The 22,234-nt window shown below is 37.9% G+C and overlaps 1 protein-coding gene across 4 annotated transcripts in view; it reads right to left on the reverse strand.

Annotated features, from left to right (window-relative positions):
• LONP2 (lon peptidase 2, peroxisomal) overlaps positions 1 to 22,234 on the reverse strand; it is a 114,595-nt gene that overhangs the window by 18,791 nt on the left and 73,570 nt on the right. For 2 of the 4 annotated variants that reach the window (XR_012154484.2, XM_073307718.2), the window contains exons 13-14: positions 16,284 to 16,491; positions 13,036 to 13,226 (exon numbers count right to left, since the gene is read on the reverse strand). Coding sequence is in view for 2 of the 4 variants with exons in the window: in XM_073307718.2 (XP_073163819.1) it covers positions 13,036 to 13,226; positions 16,284 to 16,491 (399 nt within the window). In the remaining 2 variants the exon portion in view is untranslated. Of the gene's footprint in view, positions 1 to 6,788; positions 8,352 to 11,639; positions 11,932 to 13,035; positions 13,227 to 16,283; positions 16,492 to 22,234 lie in introns of those variants that run through there. The other 2 variants (XR_012154483.2, XM_073307717.2) reach the window with 2 other exon arrangements.

A 22,234-nucleotide genomic window follows, 5' to 3' on the forward strand; every position in this document is an offset into this window, starting at 1 on the left:
ACTTGTAACAATCAGTCAGACAAAAGGATACCTGAACTAGAGAGAACCAACTTTATTTTCCTTAGTCATACTAATCTTGTATGTCATCCCACCATGTTAGTGATACGATGAAGAGTGTACATCCAAAGGTCCATGCAATTCTCTTGCATTTAAAGGCATAAGTGGTATATTGGCGCCTTTTGCAGGTTGCAAGCAAGTTTGAGAAATTCACCTTGAATGTATGTCCATATACAGCACTAAGATGGTTAATGTAAAAAAGAAATAATATAAAAGAAAACTATTAAATCTCAAACTACGTTAAAGGTATCTCTTTGCCAAACTTGGTAATTGTGAACATATGCTGTTGGGAGAAGTAGGATGAATATTAGCTACTTTTTGTATTTACTATATATTGTCTAACTTTGTCAGAAATTGATCTATGTTAAGGCAACTCATTGAATTATTTTTGGTGCAGTGATTACACATTTTAGCCTGATGGGGCAAGTAGTCATACAGATAAGGAATGTGAACCAGTATAGACGTTTATAGACAAGCCAGTGCAGAAATAGTTCATTTTATATAGTTAAAGAAGTAAGCTTCAGATTGTGATGGTGCACTGTTCAAGAGGATTAAAAACTTAAGAAATATACTGGCATCTCATTTCTTCTTTGATCTCTAGTGGAATACTTGCTGTGTCAGTTTTCTAAATGCAGCCTATTTAATCTTACCTACATTTACCCCAATTCTGTTTTTGCTATACCATGAGATGTTTGGCTACAGCAGTTACAAGCTAGTGGCTGGTAGGTTTGAAATTAAGACTTTTTATTTAAATGTGTGGTTTCTCATTATTGAAACTTGCATTTCAATTCTAATTCTTTCAGAGGCTGTTGATAAATAGTGTGGACTAATTTTACATCCAGACTTTAGTTTGAGTAGTAGATTAACTCCTATTAAAATACATAGATTTGAGGCTTGCCTAAAATGAGTGAGTTAGGATGTTTCCTGTATTTTAAGAAATGGTAACTTCCTTAGATATTAAAAGTTCTATGTGATGATATGGCTGGAACTGAGGAGATCATTGTATGTTCGGTTGATTCTAATACCTTCTCAGATCTTGTAATGGAATCCATAAAAGCTTTTGTTTTAAGTTAGTGGAAGTCTCTTTAATTGGTGAGTCAGAACTATGATTTTTAAGTTTTCCTGATCTGTGTAATAAAATGTCATTTATTTTTAATGTAGGTTACTTTAGGTGGTTGTGACTTTGATTTTTATTTGCAATTACTTTTCTTGCTCTTAAGGAAACAAGGTATTAAACTTCCTAGTTTATTTTTATTTTTTAAGTTGTCCAAACACAACATTCAACAACCAGCTACCCCATTTTACCAATTTGGTCACAGTAGTCCAGGATAGGCAGCAGCAGTGAATGCTTCCACATACCACCTAGCCAGTAGTTGAAAGTAAAAAGGCAGCTACATTTTACACTCCTGCTTAGTTGTTTGCTGCAAATTACACCCACTTTACATATATTCATTGGTCTTTATCCATGGGATACTCTAATTACAGAAATGTCAACCTTGCTTTGAGACTTTTAGGGATAATTATTTAAAAAAAAAAAAGCAGGAATTAGAGCATTTGCTTGGACCAAAGGTGCAAAGCCAAATACACATGGGGTGGGGTGTACAGTAGCATCTTGAATGCTTGTAATGCATGCTACAGGAGCTGGATCCTCTCTTTCCTTCTCCTGATTTGGCCAAGGAGCATTGCAACCCCTACCCTGGGAGAAATGACAATAGGAAATTTGCCCTTCTTTGCTTTCTACAGCTCTGAGTTACCTTGGCCAGTGATGGTCCTGGTCCTTGCTCTTGGCCATAGTTCTCTCCCCTGTGGACTCTGCAGTGGTGATTAGTGGGGTTTGGGAAGCTGGATTCACTGCTCAAGCTACTGACTGAATGTTGTGCTCCAACTGTCCCAGGTAGACCTTGTTGGCGTAGTCCAGGGAGGTTAGAGCACAACATGCAGCCTGCGGCTTAGATGGTGAATCTAGCAGTGTCCCATTCCATTCAGAGTCACCCCAGCTTGCCTCTTAATAGAGCTCTCATTGTGCAGCCTATGTATGTCCCACATGGGTGGTGGAAGAGAACACCCTCTCCTCTGTGGCACTATATGCTGAGTAGGGGTGAAGGGTACACATGCTCATTTTATGCATATGCTTCAGCTTGCAAAATTCATACATTTAAGCTGGGAGGGTAGGAGGAAGGATTACAAAAAAATAGGGTGGGTATCTGCGGTGTGATTCTTAAATTCACCTCTGAATTTCAGGGAAGGGTGCGGTTTTGTGTTGGGAGGGAATCTAGGACTCTAACATTTAAAAGACAAATTTCAATGTCCTACATACAATTGTGTTTTGGGTTTAGTTAACAGAACAACTTCAGAAATGCTAACACAATAGTTTGAAAATAAGGCCAAGGTTCTTAAAATATATAAGAATAATAGGATACACCACTGTGCACCAAAAAGCATAACATGATGGGAAACTGTAAAGAGATGTTCATCTGTATTTTTCTGGCATAATGATTTAACTTCCTTGAACTAAAGATAGAGTGGCTTTAGAAGAGTATGTCAGCATAAGTGTAGCACTTTCATAAAATAGATGCTGCTGCTTGTACTTTTAATAGGTAAACAGGACATGAGAATCTTAGAGGCTTAATACTAACTTGGTTTACGGTTTGGGACTGTTCAGAATTGAGTCTAGTTTAAGATAGACTTGAAAGGTCAGCTTGCAGTACTCCCCATAAACAGTTGCTCATACCAATGGGCAATTTTAAAAGATTTTACATTAACTAAACACAATGTATGCTATAGTGTAGTTAGTTACTTTCAGACTTTATCTCCCCCTCCCCCCCAACATTTAATGTCATTCATCAGATTGAATGGTTAAAACATGCTCATCAAAGAAAGTATAGACTAAACTTTTTTTTTTACTCTTATACAGTACGACATTAATGATCTATATTAAATATCGGTTGTACTAGCTACCACCAGATCTAAAATTTAGTGGTATTTCCAGGCATTTTAAATGTCATATTACCAGTGACTATTTACATTAGAAAAGTTTACTTTATTCTAGTGGAAAAAGTGTGCTCAATTATCTTTATTTAAAATGAAGATTCTTCTCTATATTTTTTAATATACTTAAATAGTAAACTGTCAAACAATTTATCCTCAATCCAAATACCTGTTTGTGTGTGTGTTACTGCCATTAAAAAAAACAAATTGCAGGTGCATAGGCTTTGGGAAGTCAAATGGGAGCGTTAACATTCAATGTTTCTCTGTTCAGACATTCCTTGCATGCATTTGGTTATTTAAGATGTTAAGTTATTGTTTGCACTATGCACAGTGATATGTCTGTTATACAGAGTTGCCCATAACATTCCTATAATGGAAACTACTGTAATTCAAAGTGTTATCCAGATGAATTCATAATATAGTTCTGTTTAGTATAATGAATTTAACTTTTCAAAGCTATTCTGAATAAAATTTAATTGCTTCATACTGTGATGGGCCATCTACTTAGGAAAAATATTTGTTTTGAGGGAAGGATCAGCAACTGCAGCTTTGCAAGCCTGGTGCTCTTAGTCTGTGTGTGTAGTCAAAGTAGAAGGTTCTCAAAATGGCACTAGACCATACACCACACTACTAATAGCCAGCATTTGAGTATCAATTACAACTTCATTGAGGTGTTTAATGAATGTAAAGTTGTGACTTTGGAAGGCCTTTACTGTTTGTGTCAAGAATAGTAAAAGCATGAACAGCAATAAATAAAATATAAGTGTCCTTAATGCAGAAAAGTGGACAGGTAAAGGTGGTGTTATGCATAACCTCAGTGTATTCAGCTATTTAGATATTAAAGGCTATGATTAGGGTTTGTTTAAAATCTTCAGTATTAGTATAAAGGACTTACATCTTTAAAGCACCAAAAAAAAAGGAACTTGTGTTCAACCACCAGTAGCTTTCTAGGTCCCAGTCCCTCCCTGCTTATTTCTGAAAAATGCAGTACGTACTTCTACCAATGAAAATGAATGCACTTACAGTTCAGCATAAACTATACAAATGTAATCTGTGTACAGAATTTCTGCTGGGCAATTCTAAATGTAGTTTTACAAATTGGGTGCATCTGTGAAACAAGTACAGTACGCAGGGGGCTGGATCACTCGGCTCTATGTGGACAATACCTCAGTGGCCTGTTGATATGGAAGCTGATAGAACTCTGTAGTCCCTTATTAGAAATAAACACTTTCTATATAAATCAACCAGTCACAAAAAATATATCCATCCTGTGTAGAAGCTATGTACCCACCTTCTCACGGAAAAAAACCATGCTTGTTTAAATAGAAAGCTCCTCTGTCTTCTGACTTCCTGCTGCTCCTCTCACTACCAGGTAAGGGCTCCTGCCTTGTCCCTCCATGTGAAAAAGGAGCAGCTGAGAGTAGGAAGCTTTCAGTTTCCTGCCTGTCCTGTGTAGAGTAGAAGGCTACAAGCTGCAGGACTACTTAGCACTAAAAAATGGTAAAGGTGGCAGAGTTTTTTGTTTTTGTTTATTGGTGTCCATTATTGATGTGGTGATGTTAGCTATTTACATGTTTATAATACTTAGCACTTCACATACCTCAACTCTCACTGGAAGAATCTTCTAGCAATTTTTGGCACTTCCCTGCTTTGCAGAGCATTCCAGTGCACTTCTGAGGGCTCACTCACACCCAGGAAATAACTGGAATGATGGACCTTCCTGTTCTGGAAGTTCACAGGTAAGGAACTGTCATATTTGTCTTAATGTAAAGATGCAATAAACACTCTTTAGCCTTGGTTTTTTAAGGCTGTATTTGAAAGCTTGTATTGTGGGCCCTTTACATGACAAGGGAAGATGAAGCCTTCTGAAGAAAGGGATTTTATACCTTTTAATATAATTAATGGATCAGTTCTAAGAATGCCACTGAACAAATGTAGGATTAGTCCTACTATGACCCACAGAAGGTTTAACAGATCTCTTTATACATATACAGAAACCAGTTGAAGCAAAATATTTTATAGTGTATGCTTCATTGTGATTTCCTATTATGGTATAGTTACCACCATCCCTTCACAAATTTGTTTTAGCAGACCCCCATTTGTCTTGAAGTCTCTCACCTTGTTACAATTTTATGAGCAGTGGTGGTATATTTCAAAACCAGTCATTCATTAGTAGAACTAGCTTGCAAGAAGTGGTCAAACCTTTATTAATCGAATACCAAACTGAAAAATTAAGTTACAAAGATCAGCATTACTACAAGACTTTAATCTTTCTTCATGACCTAACATAAGGAAAATAACATTGAGACTCCTAGTCACAGAATATAATCATCTTCCCCATAATTTAAAACACATGTGTAGACTGAAGTTGGTAGCTTAAATTACAGCCCTCATATAAGAGGGTGGAAAAATACATGAGGTTAAGAGACTAATATGATTCTTTACAAAGGGTAGAGTGGTAAAGGAAACTAGAATTTGACAATTAAGGGTATACTTTTTCTATACTCCTGTTCTGAAGTGTTTATATACCAACAACTACTAATTGAATTTTGGAGCTTTTAAAACACCAAATCAAAATGTTCCCTTTTCATTTGAGCATCCAGTTTTTCCACAAGGGAGATTTAAGGAGTCTTTCTTTGTATAAGCCTGACTTTTGTCCCTTCCCATGCAAAAAATCTACCTTTTTAAAAACTCATCTGATTTGTCAAATTTCTCATGACTGCTGCTCTGCCAGAAGAGTATGGTTTTAGAAATTCCAGGAGAGAATGAAGTCAAATACTAAACTGTTGGGAGAAAAAAATTAAGAATCTTTGCATATTTTAAGAATCCTCTAACATCCTCTTCCAAAACTCTGCGTTAATTAAGAGGCCATAATTTCCAGTGGGGACTCACCCTTCTCTCCACTAGCATGTACACAATTTTGAATGTGTGAATAGGTATTAGTGCAGGGGTGGGCAAACTTTCTGGCTTGGGGGCCTCATCTGGGTATGGAAATTGTATGGTGAGCCATGAATGCTCATGAAACTGGGGGTAGGGGTGGGGCCAGAAATGAGGTGTTCAGAGTGAGGGAGGGGGAATCAGGCTGTTGAGCAAAGCAGCTCCCAGAAGCATGTCCCCCCTCCAGGCAGCTCTTGTGCCCTGTCCTCAGGTGCCATCCCTGCAGCTCCCTTTGGCCAGGAACCACAGTAGCACACAGAGCTGCAGGGAGTGGGGCAAGCCCCTGGCCCCCAGCCAAAGCAGGGTAAACCCCTGACCCTGCTCCCCAGCAGGTGCTGAGGGCTGGATTAAATGGTCTGATGTGGGCTGTAGTTTGCCCACCCCAGTATTAGTGTGAGAGCCTCCATTCATGTATGGTATCTAGTGAAGGCTTAAAAAACAGCCTATATGTTGGTGTTAGTGATTATTAGTACTTTGAAGCTAAAATTGCTCTGCATGGCCTGATCAATGTCCTCATCAGAATAAGACCATAAAGAGGAGAGAACAGTCTAGTGGAAAAAATCAGTGATGCAAATCAGGAAGTCAAATTCCACTCCTGGCTCTGCTGCACTGGGTGGCTTTAATGACTTGATCCTTATTTTATTCTTAAAGGTAACTCTCAAACATTTTATACCTCATGACATTCCTGTGAGAGATAATAATCATAACTCTTTTTCACAAGGGGAAAATAGGTTCAGATGTTTAATCTGCTTAACTGTCCTGCCATTCAGTGGCAAAGCCAGGCTTAGAACCTTATGCATAATGTGCTGGACACCACTTCTCAGGCAGATATCATTTATCCATTAAAAGGGGGATAAGACATGCTTCACAGAAGTGATTAATCAATATTTGTATGCGTTTTCCAATATGCTCTCCCACAAGTCTTTTCCTGACCTGCTTTTAGATTTAGTCTATCTTTTTTCCTGTTGTGAAGGAGTAGTTTTGGTGGCATTCACTGGCTGAATATTTGTGCATTTTGACTGCAACTCTGGTTTGTGAAATCTTGTATTTTATTCCACATCTATGAGCACCTTCCCCCAACCCAACTCATTTCATTTATCACAGATATGTGTATTAAATATTTGTGCTGATTTAAGGTGAGAAACTAATTTCTCTCTAGTTAAGGAAGAGATGGGTCTTAAGTCAAATTTTAACCACTCTTCTCCCATACCTAATGTAAGAGACCTGAAATTTTACCTATTGGAAAGCTTTAGCGTGAGGTCCACAAATGCATCATATCAAATATTTCCTAGCTTTTTGCAAGTTAGTTTAAATATCAGCTGGATGTGTTAAAAATACACCACTGACCATTAAGATTAGGCACTTTAAAATAAGGCCTTGAGCCAAAAATGAACAAAATAGGGAATATAGGACACGAGCAATGCTGTCTGAGCATAATGAAGGTGGTTATGGGGACTCATGCTTTACATTTTTTAAATGAAACAACTCTGAAATTCTTGTTTTGTAATATTTTAACAAATGCATATTTGCAAGGTTTTTAGACAAAACACTAATGCACTTCAACTTTTTTGCTGGGAAAGTAAGCAGTATTCACTGATAGTTTTTCAGATGAGCTCAGTGCATTTATTTTAATTATATAAGTTATCCATATTAAACTTCATGTAACACATCTGTTGCCTGATCACTAGAGCTATCATTAAACCCATCTGTATACAGTAGTAACAAAACTAGAGCATCGGAGACATGAAGTATCTAGAGCAAAAGTGTTTAACGGGGTTAGGTGCTTTCGAAAAATATATCCCTAATCTTCACACTCTTGGTCTCTGCTTGGGTGTGCAAGCAGGTATGTGTACTCTCCTCCATTAATACCTGTACATGCTGCTGATAGAACTGGTATATATAAAATGTGTTTGATAAATTGGCGCATATAAAGTTGCAGGTACACTTTCTATTAGTAATAGTCAAGTAGAACTGGCATTGAGGCCCCACTGAAAGTCAAGCCTTAACTTTTAATGGGTGGCACAGCACATCACAGTGAGGCCTCAATACTTGCCCTCATGTTTTGTATCACTGCAGGTCACGTTTTTACCATCTGACAGCTGAATGAGAGTTTAATGTTGATGTACAGGATATCTCACCCAATCCGCTTAAAGTTTACTATTCAAGCGCTCAAGTCCAGTCTTGATTGAAAATCCCCCATCGAAAGCTGCATTCAGAACTTCATCCAGGCAGCTTGCCATAACAAAATTCAAATCCTGCCGCACGTTCATTGCAATCTCTTCAAGGTCTTTTTCATTTCTTTGAGGAATGATAATTCTCTTCAGTCCAGCTCTATGGGCTGCTAGGACTTTGTCCTTAATTCCCCCAACCTATTAAAAACCACACCATTTAAAAAAGTTATTTAGTTATGATGCTTTCTGCAAAGCAATCACAAGTGGCATTTTGAATTAAATATTAAGTGAACAAAACAGGATTCCAGATGTGCATCCATAATTCATCATACTGAGAGCTTAAACTGCATGGACATACTTTTAATGGAATGTTTTTCTCCTAAATCACTTTTTAGGAGAAGGTAAATTTGGAAGTGTTTGCCTTACCCATATGAGCTAAAAAGATTGCCAACAGGCATTTATTAGTCTTAAACTGCTAAAATGGGAAATATGATTAGTGTAAGAGGAAAAAACCTCATCGGGCCCACAAAGATTCCAGCTGCATAGCTGCAAGAATCTCAAACATGAGATCTCATTAATCTCTTACCCTCACATATATCCTTGCCCCCATCAACATAGGAAAAAACACTTCTAAAAAGGCATTGGTCTCTCTTATGATTCCCATTTTAAGGTAACACAAGGCTTGGCTGTGCCCTGCTGGACCCTCCAATCTCTGGCTGTTCTTTTCTATGCATGGTAAAGCACTGTATCTTAGTAACATTAACAATGGAAAGAAAGGCCACTGTTTGTTTCAGGTGTATCTGTCTCTCTCTACAGCTTACTCAGGGCTTGTCTACATGACAAAAGTTAGTGTGTCCATGTAGACAAGCCTTTATTTTAAAAGTTATCCTTGTACAAAAGCAAAAAAACCTACCAAAAAATGCTACAAAAAAAATGCTACAAAAAATGTAGTGAAATGCAAAAGATGTGAATTATGAGTTCGGTTTTCTTTTGATTACAAGTATTTCATAGTTCTCTCCCTCAGCCCACCCCTCCAACCTATTCATGGCAACTAGGTTAATGTTTAAAGCAATCTAAATAAATATATATATATATATATATATATATATATTAAACATCCAAATCAAGATGCTTTGATATGATTTTACATCCTGTATTTTATAGAAAAGTAACCAACCAAAAAGTCCCAGAAGCTAAAATTGACAAATCCACTAAAAAGCAAATCAGAAGATAAAAAAAGTTCCAAGCTTCATCCGCAAAGCACCATTCTAAAAACTGAACTTCCACAATCCCTGTTCATCTTCCAAGAATGTTGATCTATAACTGGTGGGCAACCTGTGGCCCGCACGTAGCCCATCAGGGTAATCTGCTGGTGGGCTGCCAGCGGGAAGTGGTACGAGCCGCGGTTGCCCACCACTGATCTATAAGGTACGTCTATGGTGCATTCTCCTTTTGGTGACATGTAGAATACGTATATACACCCCTAGCACAGGTATAAATGGCAGCATCATACTGCTTAGTCAAGTAGACATATCAGAACCTTCTGCTATGCCTCCCCTGTCTACACTGCTATTTTAGGTAGTATTGTGTCCCACTGCAGGGGCCTTTCCTCACCACAGAGAGCATCTGGAGCCTTTCCCTGTCCCAAGGAAAGACTCTGTCATCTCCCCTCTGGTTGAACAGCTGTAGCACACCATGTGAAGAGGAGACTGACTGCTCAGGGAGACACAAATTAAAGTAAAACCAATCCAAAAGAAAATATAGAGCTGGTTCAACAAACAAAGGAAAATGTCAACTATCAAAACTAGGAGAGCTAATATCTTTTATTGGACCAACTTCCATTAGCCAAAAGAGACAAGATTTTTGAGCTTACACACAGCTCTTCAGGTATGGGAAAGGAAGAAGAGCTCTATGTAAGCTCATCTTTCTCCATCAGAAGTTGGTCCAATAAAAGATATTACCTTGCCCACCTTGTCTTTCTAATACCTGGGACCAAGACAGCTACACTGACACTACAAACTGCTATCAGAATTGTCAATATTTTGACAAACCAAAGCAGAATTTTTCATAACTTTCTATTCTGTGAAAAGTTTGGGTATTTTGACTTTGTCCTGAAAGAAAAAAGCGTCAAAATATCAATTTCCTGCGTGACAGAAATTTTAATTTTAGACCAACTCTAGTGATATGTGATCTAGTATCTTGTAACATCTGGGAGACGTTTTCATAGATTACAGTGATGCCCTTATAGAGCAACGGAAGTTTATTTGTAAGTGTTCTCTCTCAAATTCTACCACCATGCTACTCATACTATTTGGCGAGAAGAAACATTAGCTACTTTTTTTCTCTGTAAATGACAAAGTCTAATATCTAGAAAGTTACTAGCTCAGTACAAAGAAGCACCATAAATACTATAATAGATAGTACCAAGATAAGGTACAGTTCAAACTACCATTCTGAAGTAAAGATTAGCCATTATTAACCAAAACTGAAATTAACTGAAGTTTCTATTGAAAATGTAACTTTGCCATTATAGTCAAATATCTCTGACAATCACCACAGTTAGCAAGGAAGATGACATAAAAAACAGTGGAATACATGGATTACCATTCTAAACACACCACAGCATAAGTATTTAAATTGTTTTGTGTGCAAGTCATAGGTCTGATGTCAAACACGTTCATGTGCATGTAATCTTAAGAATTTGTATATACAAGTAATGTATGCAATTATCTGTCTTTCCTTCCATAACAGCAAACATAAGGACTTGACGAGTAGCTTTTCTGAAATGTTCAAAATGTGTTAGTTGAAGTTGTTACTGGAATTAAGAAGCCAGATCCCCAGCTGCTGTAAATTGATGTGGTTCTGTTGATGTCAATGAGCTTCTTTAACTTATAGCAGTTAAGGATAAGGCATTAAAGAGTATTCCTTGGATACAAATCAACAGGTTTTTTAACAGGCCATTCTTTGCTTAGGAAAAAGTTAAAAAATAAAGTATTCCAGATGGGAAAGTGAAAACAAAGAATGGACTTAGGTTGGCAGTCTTATAAATCCTAAACTAATGCAAGTCCTTGAGAAGGAGACAGGAGAGCTTTTGCTATGATGAAGCAGAGTTAGGAGAGCGTAAAATTAGTATTCTGTATTTTTAATACCAAAATAAAGCCAAACACAATCCTGCTTTTCACACAATAAAAACAGGGTCCTGTCTTGCTAACTCTCACAATCTGCCATAAGGCGTCCTACTATGTGAAGTCCTTTTGAATCCAACGGGATGCTCATGTGAGTGTCAGCAGTATTGTGGACCCTCAAGAGCCAGTTTTCAGAAAGGATAGTTATTTCTCAAAAACAGTTAATATGGGCATGTGTTTGTGGTCTGCACTTAATGACCTGGCCAAAAAAACAGTTATACTGTGCCAGATGTCTCATGTTATTTAAGGTGCAACAACCCTATTCAATTTAGTAATCTGAATTAAGCCTACGATGACATACCTGAATTACTGCAACACCCTCTTCTCGAGTGCGAGCCTTGACAAATGCAGTGTTGCCCTGGTCATTTCCACTCAGAATGCTGCTATAAAGATCATTCTCTTAGCCTGTCACATGTCCAACATACATAAGTGGCTTGTCTTCACTTTCAAAGCCCTTCACAACATGTCCCCCACCCTATTACCTCTTCTGAGATGTCAACTCCTAGCTCTGATCAGCCCACGATGCCAGCCTCCATTGCCTACTTGTTTTGTGGCTTTTTTGATGCTGCCGCTCATGCTTGGAGGTGCTCTCCCTAAATAGCCACAAACATATTCCACTCATTATTCTAATTCAAATCCCTCTAGCTCTCTGATGCCTACAAAACTTAACCATGATTAGGCTGCTTGTGTGCTGAGCCTAACCTCTCATGCTGACCAATATTGCCTCATTATTTCCTTGAATTCCCATCCGTCTGTCTGTCTGTAGCCACCTGTTGGTGTTTTGTCTTATGGTTAGATCTTAAGATCTTCGGAGCAGCAAATGTCTTTTTGTTCTGTTTGTACAGTGGGGACTAGAGCTCCAAAGTACTATGATAATACAAAAAAACTCAACACATAATAGATGTTTTTGCCCTGCCCTCCTAATTGCATGTTTTAAGGTAGTTTTTAAATTGTGAAAAATACTGTTCTCACATTGAGCAGTACAGATCTATAACTAAATTACAGCCAACTTAACTTCATTCTTTACACATAGTTGCTATAATTATGTTCATAAAGAACTTAGGGCTTGACTAAAGCCAGATTTTACCTACACTGTACTCAACACTATGGGGGAAGAAAAGCGTTTGTGGTTTAGGTTGAACTTCTGCCCATACCCATAGCACATCTGCATATTTTATGCTAATTGTACAAATAAACTATGCTATTATCACCGGAGTCTAATCCTCGCTCATGGACTACAATAATAAAAATACCCTGTCAATAGCAATAATTTGATTTTTTTTCCCCCAGGAACTAAAGCTTTTTAATTTGCAACACACATGTAGGAAATGTAAATGGATATTATGAATTTTAGGAAGTATTAGAAAAGGAAATGTGTACTTGTAAAAATAATAAATCAAAGTTATCTGTTCCACTGAAAATATCACCCATATACTAACAAATTTTTCATGCAAATTGCATAAAATCAGGTAACTTTCATAGTGTATATCTGGATGTGAACTAGGACTTTTCTATGCATCTGTGCTAATTATACTGAAAGACAATATCCAGGAATGAACTGTAGCAAGATAACAAGGTTTATACCTGGGTAAGTAACTATGAAGAAAATTACTACTTCATCTTACAGAGGGGGCATAAAGAGGAAAAAACCCACAGTGCTATCTTAATATAGGTTAACTTTTCCAAATGAGACTTACTGGAAGAACAAGGCCTCTTAGTGTAATTTCTCCAGTCATTGCTACATCTGAACGCACCAGCCTCCCACTGAAAAGTGAGGCAAGACAGGTTACTATGGTAACTCCAGCAGATGGTCCATCTTTTGTGACGGCTCCAGCTGGGAAGTGCAGATGGATGTCAGTGTTGTCAAGGAGATCAAAACTTCCAGAAGCTTAAAGAAAAAAAAGAATGGTTTTGAATGTGGAAAGTTCAAACCTGTGTTGTTCCTGGTCTTTGTTCTAAAAAGGCACGGGAGAACTAGAATTATTAGCAAATGCATTATATGAAAACAGTATACTTAAAAATGGGGGGGGGAGGGTGGAGCACCCTGAAAACACCCTCCCCCGCCCGTGAAAACACTACCTTGCCCCACGAAAATCTAAACTTTCCTAGGCCAAAGGTGGCTTGCTATCTATATTAAACAGGATAAAAATCTAGGATTTTCTGGAAAAAAAAAACCTAGATATTTTTAAGGCCTAAACTTATTACAATCTCTTAAAACACTTAAGTAGAAATAAATATACTGAATCCATGAGCTTTCATCAAAAATTTTGAGTTAAAGGCTGATTTTCTATATAAAGAATTAATCAGGAGTAAAATATCTAACTTTTGAGGTCAAGCATTATAAATTGCATAATAGCCATATATCATAGTAAGGGCTTGATCCTGTGGGGTACCCAGGGACTGTGCCACTGGGTTCAGGAGACTGGCAAAGTCATCACCGGCAGTGGGACCTGGCCTCTGACTCCGAGCGACACTTTCATGTATCTCATCAGGATCATCCACTGAGCCTACGTGGGTGGTCTAAACCTTCTATTTCATAGCTTCTCCCTACCTGAGCTCTGATTGGCTTATTTTACAATATAAAAGAAAGTCACTAGCAAAGCACCTGGAACCAGAGTTTGTTGAAGCGCAAAACCAGCTTTTGACAGCAATAGCCTCTTCTGCAGGCACAAAAAGAATATTTTCTTCATTTATTCAAAGTTGAAAAATCAACTGGAAGTTGAAAAAGTAGGAAAATCACTTCTTTTTCACTTCCAATCAATAAAAATGAGGGAGGGCATGACATCTGCTAGTTTTAAAAGTTTGAAGGACAGCCTAAATAACTTAGAAGACTGTTTCATTTTCAAGAAACATAGGCAAGTAGGAACTCCAGCTCCAGTCACTTTCATTTAGGCATATCTGAAAATTTTCCCAGGCTGACTTGAAACAATCAGTTTAATTCACTGACTAAAGTAATACCTCTGTTTGATAACAAATCATTTAGCTGTAGATGTGTACCACCTTTTGAGAAGAGAAATTTAGGTGTCCAAAACAGTTAAGGTTGTTTTGTTTAATAAAAATAAATTCTGTCCTGTTCTGTGTTTAATTAAATTCCAGTTACCATTCTAATTCAGCGCAACACAAACCATGAACAAAAAGTTAATTATCTAATATATAAGCAATAATATATCATTCACTTTTTCTAATATACTAAAATTGTACAATTAATAAGAATCTGAAAATATTAAGCTATAAAAGTGCTTAAATAAATGTATATAGTTATAGCATATCCTCTTAGCTAGCAAAAAAATGAACCAAATCTAGTGTAAAGGCTGTAAAGTGTAGTTCAAGTCTACTTAGCTGTAAATCAACATGTTTGAATGGTTATAACAACTAATGAGAAAAAGCACCTTGTTTTAGAAAATAACTGAACAAATGGAAAAAATTATTAAAATCATTTAAATCGAGACATTTCACTTAATTTAAAATTGCCTTCATATAAATCAATCCACCCTGATACTAAATTCCTAGACAAAAAATATAGTCAAGAATGAATTAAGATTGTAAATAGTTCTACTTACAAAAATTTTTAAATGTTAGAAGTCAGGAAATTCAGAGCATTGGTTAAAACTCAAACATTTAAAAGTCAGGAAACTAGAACATGGAATCAGTAAAGGACTAATAATTTCTGGAAATAGTTATAGGTTCAAAATAAACCTTGATTGTAATCTGTACCCCAACCATCTTTCAACTATGGACCAGAGACTTCACAACTCCAGAGAAAATGGCTTGTGTACCTGTAAACTAATCTCACCCTTTATGAAGATCTGAATGAAGTCTACATTTTCCCCTTGCCCTTCTGGTATAGGACACAGAACACCATCTCTTATTATCAATAGAGCTCTGCTTCTATTTACCACTCTACCTGATATACCCTCTAAAGATTGTGTGTTGTAGCCAAGCTAGAAATTGTTCATTTGGTCCTTGGATGCTCTGCTGAAACTACCAACAGGAGGTCTGTTAGTCCTGTTTATTATGTTGGTTTTTACTATTTGGCTACTCAGCTCCCCAGAACAACAGATCACCAAACCATGCTGCAGTCTTCTAGAACTTTTGATTTTTTTGATTAAATCATACAAGATTTAAAACTCATTTTCATACTAAAGTCTTTTTTCAGGCTATTGATGGATAAAAGATGCTTGTGCTTCACAGTTTAATAGTTCTAGTACAGCCCAAAAAGCCAGTGAAAATGTCTATGCCTACAAGGCTTATTAAACAAAAGTTTTTTTAAAAAAAAACCCTACTTTTTATAGAAATGGTTTCTTTATTTTATAGAACAAAAAGTGTTATTTCTGAAAAATAAACACTGCCCGGAGACATTTAACTCTCAAACACCATAGCACTGGGTTTGCTGACTTAGAACCAGAAAGCAAGCAAATAGTTTAATGATGAAAAGCAAATTAGAAATTTAAAATGGATAGAATTTTAAACATCTAAAGTTTCCTTAAATAAATTAAGTTTCATTAAATTCCTTAAATAACTTAACAAAATACAACACTGAGCTGAATCCTCAGCTGTAGCCAGACCTGGCTAACCATCAGCAGGTAGAGGAGAAACCACAAAAGAACGATTTGTGGCTGGTGTTTTTTTGCTGGTCTCGTTTTCAGCATAGTGTAGAGAGGAGCCTATTTCTCCTTTAAGGTAAATATAATTGTCCTAATGGGTCTTAGATAATCAATTAAATAAGACAACTTTTCATGTAAATCAGCAACCTTTTTGTTATTATAATTCATTATTGAAAAATATAATGGTATATTTTTGGGTCATCACAGAAATATCATAAGCTTTGCATAGGAATTAAAACAATTGTTTATATGCATCTCTTTGGTGAGAGGTTACAACAGGTATTCATCTCTATGTTGCATTAGGCTCATACCAACATTCTTGTTTTGTGTTTTTCACATACCATTAGTTAGCTGGTATTTCTTTGCATTGCTACGCAGCCAGCTAATTGCAAGATGTGCTGACTCCTTCATGACATCCCCCAGCTGTCCAGTTAGAGTAAGCTGACCTTCACCATCCATTTGGCTGGCTTCTACAAACATGATCTCACCTCCTAAAGGAGTCCAAGCCAAGCCTATGGCTACTCCTGGCTGATTCAAACGTTCAGATACCTAAGAGAAAACAACTCAGAGTATAACATGATTTTCAAGAAAGAACAATTCAGCAAGGCTTTGGAAATATTTTCGAAACTCTTAACATTCACAACTTAAAAGTGAAAACTCTTAGAATAACCTAATTTTCTGTGGCAGAGTTTTACTGATGCCTTCAAAGCAACTCCTAAATTTTAGACAGAAAGGCTAAAGGCAAATCTCCAACCTCATATTTAAATTCCACCCTGCAATAATTCTCCCCAAGTGTGAAAATAAGTTACAGTATTAGGGTATGTCAATGGATGCGCTAGCTCTCATCTATGGCATGCAGCTGGTGATCCAGAGTCCGCTTAAATCAATGGGAGTTTTTCCTTTGACTTATTAGACTTTGGATCAGGCCCACTCTGCAAATACTTGGTCCAATTTTTAAACAAGTTCACTTTGACCGTTTTCACCCCTCGTGTCTGCTTTTTATGATTCTACCACCATGAGAGCCTTACCCACATGAACAGTTGTGAAAACCAAATTTCAATCTTGAATATTGCCCCAAAGTTTATTTCAAACAATGTTTTCAAAAGGAACATTTGCAAGTGCTCCTTTATATAGAATGAGCGTATAAATCTAAGGCCACGTCTACACGTACAGTGCTGCAGAGGCACAGCTGCACCGATACAGCTGCACGGCTGCGTCGCATCTGGTGAAGATGCTCTATGCTGACGGGAGAGAGCTCTCCCATCAGCATAATGAGTCCACCTTCGTGAGCGGCAGAAGCTAGGTCAGCAGGAGAAGCTCTCCCACTGACATAGCGCTGCGCACATGGGCACCTACATCCGTGTACTGTATGTACCTCAGCAGAGTGGTTTATTCACACCCCTGAGAGACGTAAGTTATTCCAACATAGGCTGAAGTGCTGAAATAGCCTAAAGAAATACAGATAAATGAAGGCAGCATATGAGTTTCCTTCCCATTTTAACATTTTCCCCCCCTATAGAATGGCAGAGATTGAAAATCATTTGAGTCATGGCTCTGAAAAGGCAGATTATTAACTAAATGCTTTAGATTAGAGAACAGTTTCATTCACAGAGGCAGAAGAGAAGTACCTCAACTGGACTTTTTGTGGCAGGGAGTGGAAAAGTGCTTTTACAACCTGCAGACAAATGGAGTGAAAATTTCCTCAGTGATAGCATGGATGTAACATTTCTACTGGTCCTGATTTCACAGCATACTCCAGTTACATCCTCCTCTTCAAACATAAATACAATGCAAGGAAGGGCATCCACTGTATGGGTCACAAATGCGCTATTCTAAAAATCAAGGTTTTTAAAGCAAACCATTCTTTGTAAAAGTTTGCACACTAGCTAGCCTCTTCCTCCTGCCTTCCTCTGCAAAAAAATCCCAATTATGCCATCAAATACTTAAGGCAAACGTATTTTCTCAGCTGCAGAGTGGTGGAATGAGTTTATTTTGAATGTCAACTATCTACAAAGCACAGATTATTGTTAACCTAACAGTTTTCTTAGGTCTGCTATCCTCCAAGTGTTACCACTACCAAAGATAAACTACACTGTAAACACAGTGAAAATGTAAAGCACTGCACATGGTAAGTGTGAGAGAATATGTCTGTACCAAACTGTCAAATCCATTTTGTTTTGTGTCCGTTTTGTTTTGTGACAATATAGCCATAAATTGCAATCTACATTTTTTAAAAATTCACTACAGTCTTTGTCTTGCTAATACAATCAGTGCTGAGCCAGGTGTTAACCTCCAACATACCACATTAAGAATGGTCTAATTCTGTAAATTTAGTAATGGATTGGCTTCTTTCAAAAATTCTTAGCTTAAAACAATAGTCACTGTCCCAACTCTACCTCCAGGACTTCTTAACATGACTGTGCCTGTTTCAAGGAGTTATGAAGAGAGCATCTCCCCACCTCCTCAACTGATTTCCATTCCTGATAGCATTAAGGCTCTCTGCTGGTTTAATAAAGCAGTGGGTACAGCTCAACACCTTCACTGGCCTCACACAAAACCTTCCATCATGTTCTTTAATCATTTAAGATTAACACAATATAAAATGCTGCTAAAAAGTAAAACTCGAAGTCACCCTTTCAGCATGGCCTGGCATTCTCTTGTTTATCTTACTGAATATTGAACTTTACAGAAAGTTGAGGACTTGTTACAAACATGATAGTGATTAGCATTTCTGAGTCTGATTAAAATACTAGGTTGTTATATGAAAATGCCCATTAATAAATACTGTACTCCATTAAAAAAAAACCACCACCCCCAAACGAAAAACGTAAAGCTTGTAAATAATTTGTACTCTCTTGAACAGCATCCAAAATATTTGGCAGTGGTGAGAAAGCAAACAATTGCTTACACAGTCTGAATTAATGTTGCTCCTCGGTTGATTACCAAGCTAGCCCACTATTGCAATAAGCATGTGCTAAACAAAAGTGCTGGTAAAAGACTGCTTTTTAGTGCCTGGCTTGAGTCACATGACATTGGTGAGGCTTATAACAGGTCATATGGCAGCAATCAGTATCCAGTGTCTGTCACAACTTTAATTTTTTTCTGTTCCTGACTTGTATGTTTAAATTTAATCTATTTATTTGAGGTACATATATGGGATATCTCAGTGCCTCACAATTTTTAATATATTGCTTCTAACAGCACCCTCTTATGGGTCGTAAAGAAATACATTTTACAGATGGCAAACTGAGGCATGAAAAGACAGTGACTTGCCCACAGCTGCACAAGAAGTCTGGGGCAGGGAACTGAACCCATGTTTTTCAAGTCTCAGGCTAGCATCCTAATGATTGGAAAATCCTGCCTCTAAATTTATGACCATAGTTCACAACCTGCCAGGCTCAAATATGATATGCAATGTGGAGAAATACCCTAACTAAAGAACACCAAAAATTATTCATAAAGCAGCTTAAAATGCTGTGAAATTCATCCCTTTAATGTAAACAATTCTTACTGTAACCTTTGTTTTAGGTTTCTGCATTTCTGATGTAAACAACTTTCAACAATAAATAGAATGGACATTAAACTTGTGTAGAAATTTGTAGGGAAATATGGGACTGAAATGAAGGAGATTTGAGAATAATGTTTTTAAATGTTTAATGTGGTAGATATTGAGCTGTCATATAATAATCTAAGAATGCAGCTAGGTAAGAATTTTATAAACCCTATATGCGACCTGGTCAGTGACTAGAACATTCTGACGCACACAAACGGGCGGGGGGAAGCTATTGATTTTGAAGATCCTATTTCATGTCTCCAGCAAAATTGTAAACCCTAATTTTCCCAGACGAGGAACTTGGAAATCAAAGAACAACAAACAGTTAAAAAGTCTCTCTCAGGAGACCCTTCCCAAGATCCTTCCCTACCCTGCCAGTTTGTAGTCTGTGTTGTAAAAGCAGCCTGGCCTTAATGAGGCCAGTCTATTCTAGATACTGGTCCTGCCCAGAAAAGGTGAAACACACCTTGAAGATGACTTTCAAGGAGACAGCCATCAAGGCCCATCAACTGTCTCTCAACTATTGATCCATCCACAAGACCAATGAACTGTCTACAAGGAAGTCTGGCTGGGGGGAGGGGCTGGAGTACCTCAGCTTTGGCACATGGCCAAAAGGATCTATGGTTTTATTTAAGGGGGAATGTTCCCTGTGAAAGGGGATCATCCACCACCACGTGCCAGAAGACTGGCCTGGAGAGTGTGCCTTATATACCCAGGTCTAGGAACAGTGAGCATATGAGATTCAGCAGTTGGGTCTACTGGACTGGGCTAGGTTGTGACACTAAAGCTATATTTACAAACTTCTGCTAGTATTACCTGTTGGTCATGAGCGAGCAGAGGTGTGATCCATGACCAACAGCTCTGCTGGCAGAAGTCTGTGATTTAGATGCAGCCATACTGGCAAAACTGCACTTTTACTGGGATAGCTTGTTTCATTTATGCGGGGTGGTTTTACTATTTTGGTACAAAGTGCAGCTATGCCGGTATACCCATACCACTAAAGCACACCTAGCGTGGGCATAGCCTAAGTATTCTAGCCTTCCTCAGATGCTTCCCTAGAAACAGCTTCCAAGGCTACCAAAATTCTCAGGTATCTCACAGCTCAAACACAGGCCTACCTTCCTCCAGCCCTATCTGAACAACATGATTTTGATCAGTTTGAGATAAGCATAAGGAAGGGTGTGTTGTACTCCTGTTTATTTTATTGATCAAGGCTCCTCCTACTAAATGGACATCCAAACACAATTAACAATGCAATATTCAGGCAGTAATCCATCCCATCACCGAAGTATAATAAAAACTGAGAATGCAAAGGTTTCTTAATGTTTGGCTTTCATAAGTTCCCTTTCCTGTCTAACAAGTACAAAACAACTTCCTTTCTGCAGTTAAAATGAGTGAACTGTTCATTCTACAGCTAGTGCCAGTGATTACTGGCCAAAAGGATGTGCATGAAAGAAACACAGATCGACACTGCTGCAATTGATGCAGCGGGTGTCGATTTAGTGGGTCTAGTGAAGACCTGCTAAATTGATGGCAGAGTGCTCACCGATCGACTTCAGCTCTCCGAGAAGAGTAAGATAAGTCGACCGGAGTGTGTCTCCCATCAACGCAGCGCAGTGAAGACACCGGGGTAAGTCGACCTACATGACATCGACTCCTGTGACATTGTTCACGTAGCTGGAGTAGCATAACTTAGGTCAACTTATCCCGGTAGTGAAGACAAGCCCAACAGCTGATTCTCACACTGTCTCTCAGAGGGACTGTTCTGCTTGCAGGCCCAGCCGGCTTAGTCATGTGCAGGCAAACACTTATCACATGTGTAAGAATTAAAGTTGGTGTAAGGTAACAAAATGTATTTGAAGCTATTATCCCCTCACAAAAGGGAACTTAAACTCAACATACTCCTTTTCCGTACTTTGAGATTTCTGATTTTGTGTTCTATGCTTTGTCTGTGCTGCAAGACACTTAGTACCACACTACATTTGACCCATAGCCATAGATTTTCTTAATGTTTACTTTATTTTTCAGTTTGATGGCTCAGATGTGAAAGCTGTAACTGCGATACTCGAGACTGGCTCCTGAATTATATCCTGCTTGCTATGCAAAGTGGCAGGATGGAAGATCAGAGGGCACAGTGCTTTTGGACTTGGGCAAGACATTAAGCTGTTTGCATTTATTCACAGATCAAGTGATTTAGTTAGAACTTTTTTTTAAAAAAAAAAAGAATGTTGTTTGTACATAAGAGACTTGATTTTGCTTATATGGCATTCTTAAAAGTCTCTAGGATCATTTAATCTACTAAAAACTCTAAAAGACTTATTGCCTAATAGAAGCCACAATGACCAATCCCTGGAATTTGCTTTAGCTACAGTATGCGTTTTTCTCATCACATATTAGAGTATTAAACAAACATCTGTTCACCCAGAGTAGTAAGGAAAGTCCAGTAATAAACAAAACCAAGGATTATTTGAGTTCTGTCTGGTATTGCTCAGGGATAAGTGCCTAACAATGTTCCAATATTTTATTGCTCTTGCTTTGGAGACCAGCTGCCTGACACTCATGCATTTGGGAACCTGTCAGGCCTTTATGCATCTCAGGTAGACTCCTGTATAATGAGCAAGTCCACCCCATAGACTATGCTTTGGCCTACAGAATGGTGCACTGGGCAGGGGGCCAGAACATCACGAGTCTCAATTGTTCTACTGAATCATGTTAATATTTGTGTATTTCATAATCTTC

Source organism: Lepidochelys kempii, chromosome 12 (genome assembly GCF_965140285.1).
Source record: "Lepidochelys kempii isolate rLepKem1 chromosome 12, rLepKem1.hap1, whole genome shotgun sequence".
NCBI lineage: Eukaryota > Metazoa > Chordata > Testudines > Cheloniidae > Lepidochelys > Lepidochelys kempii.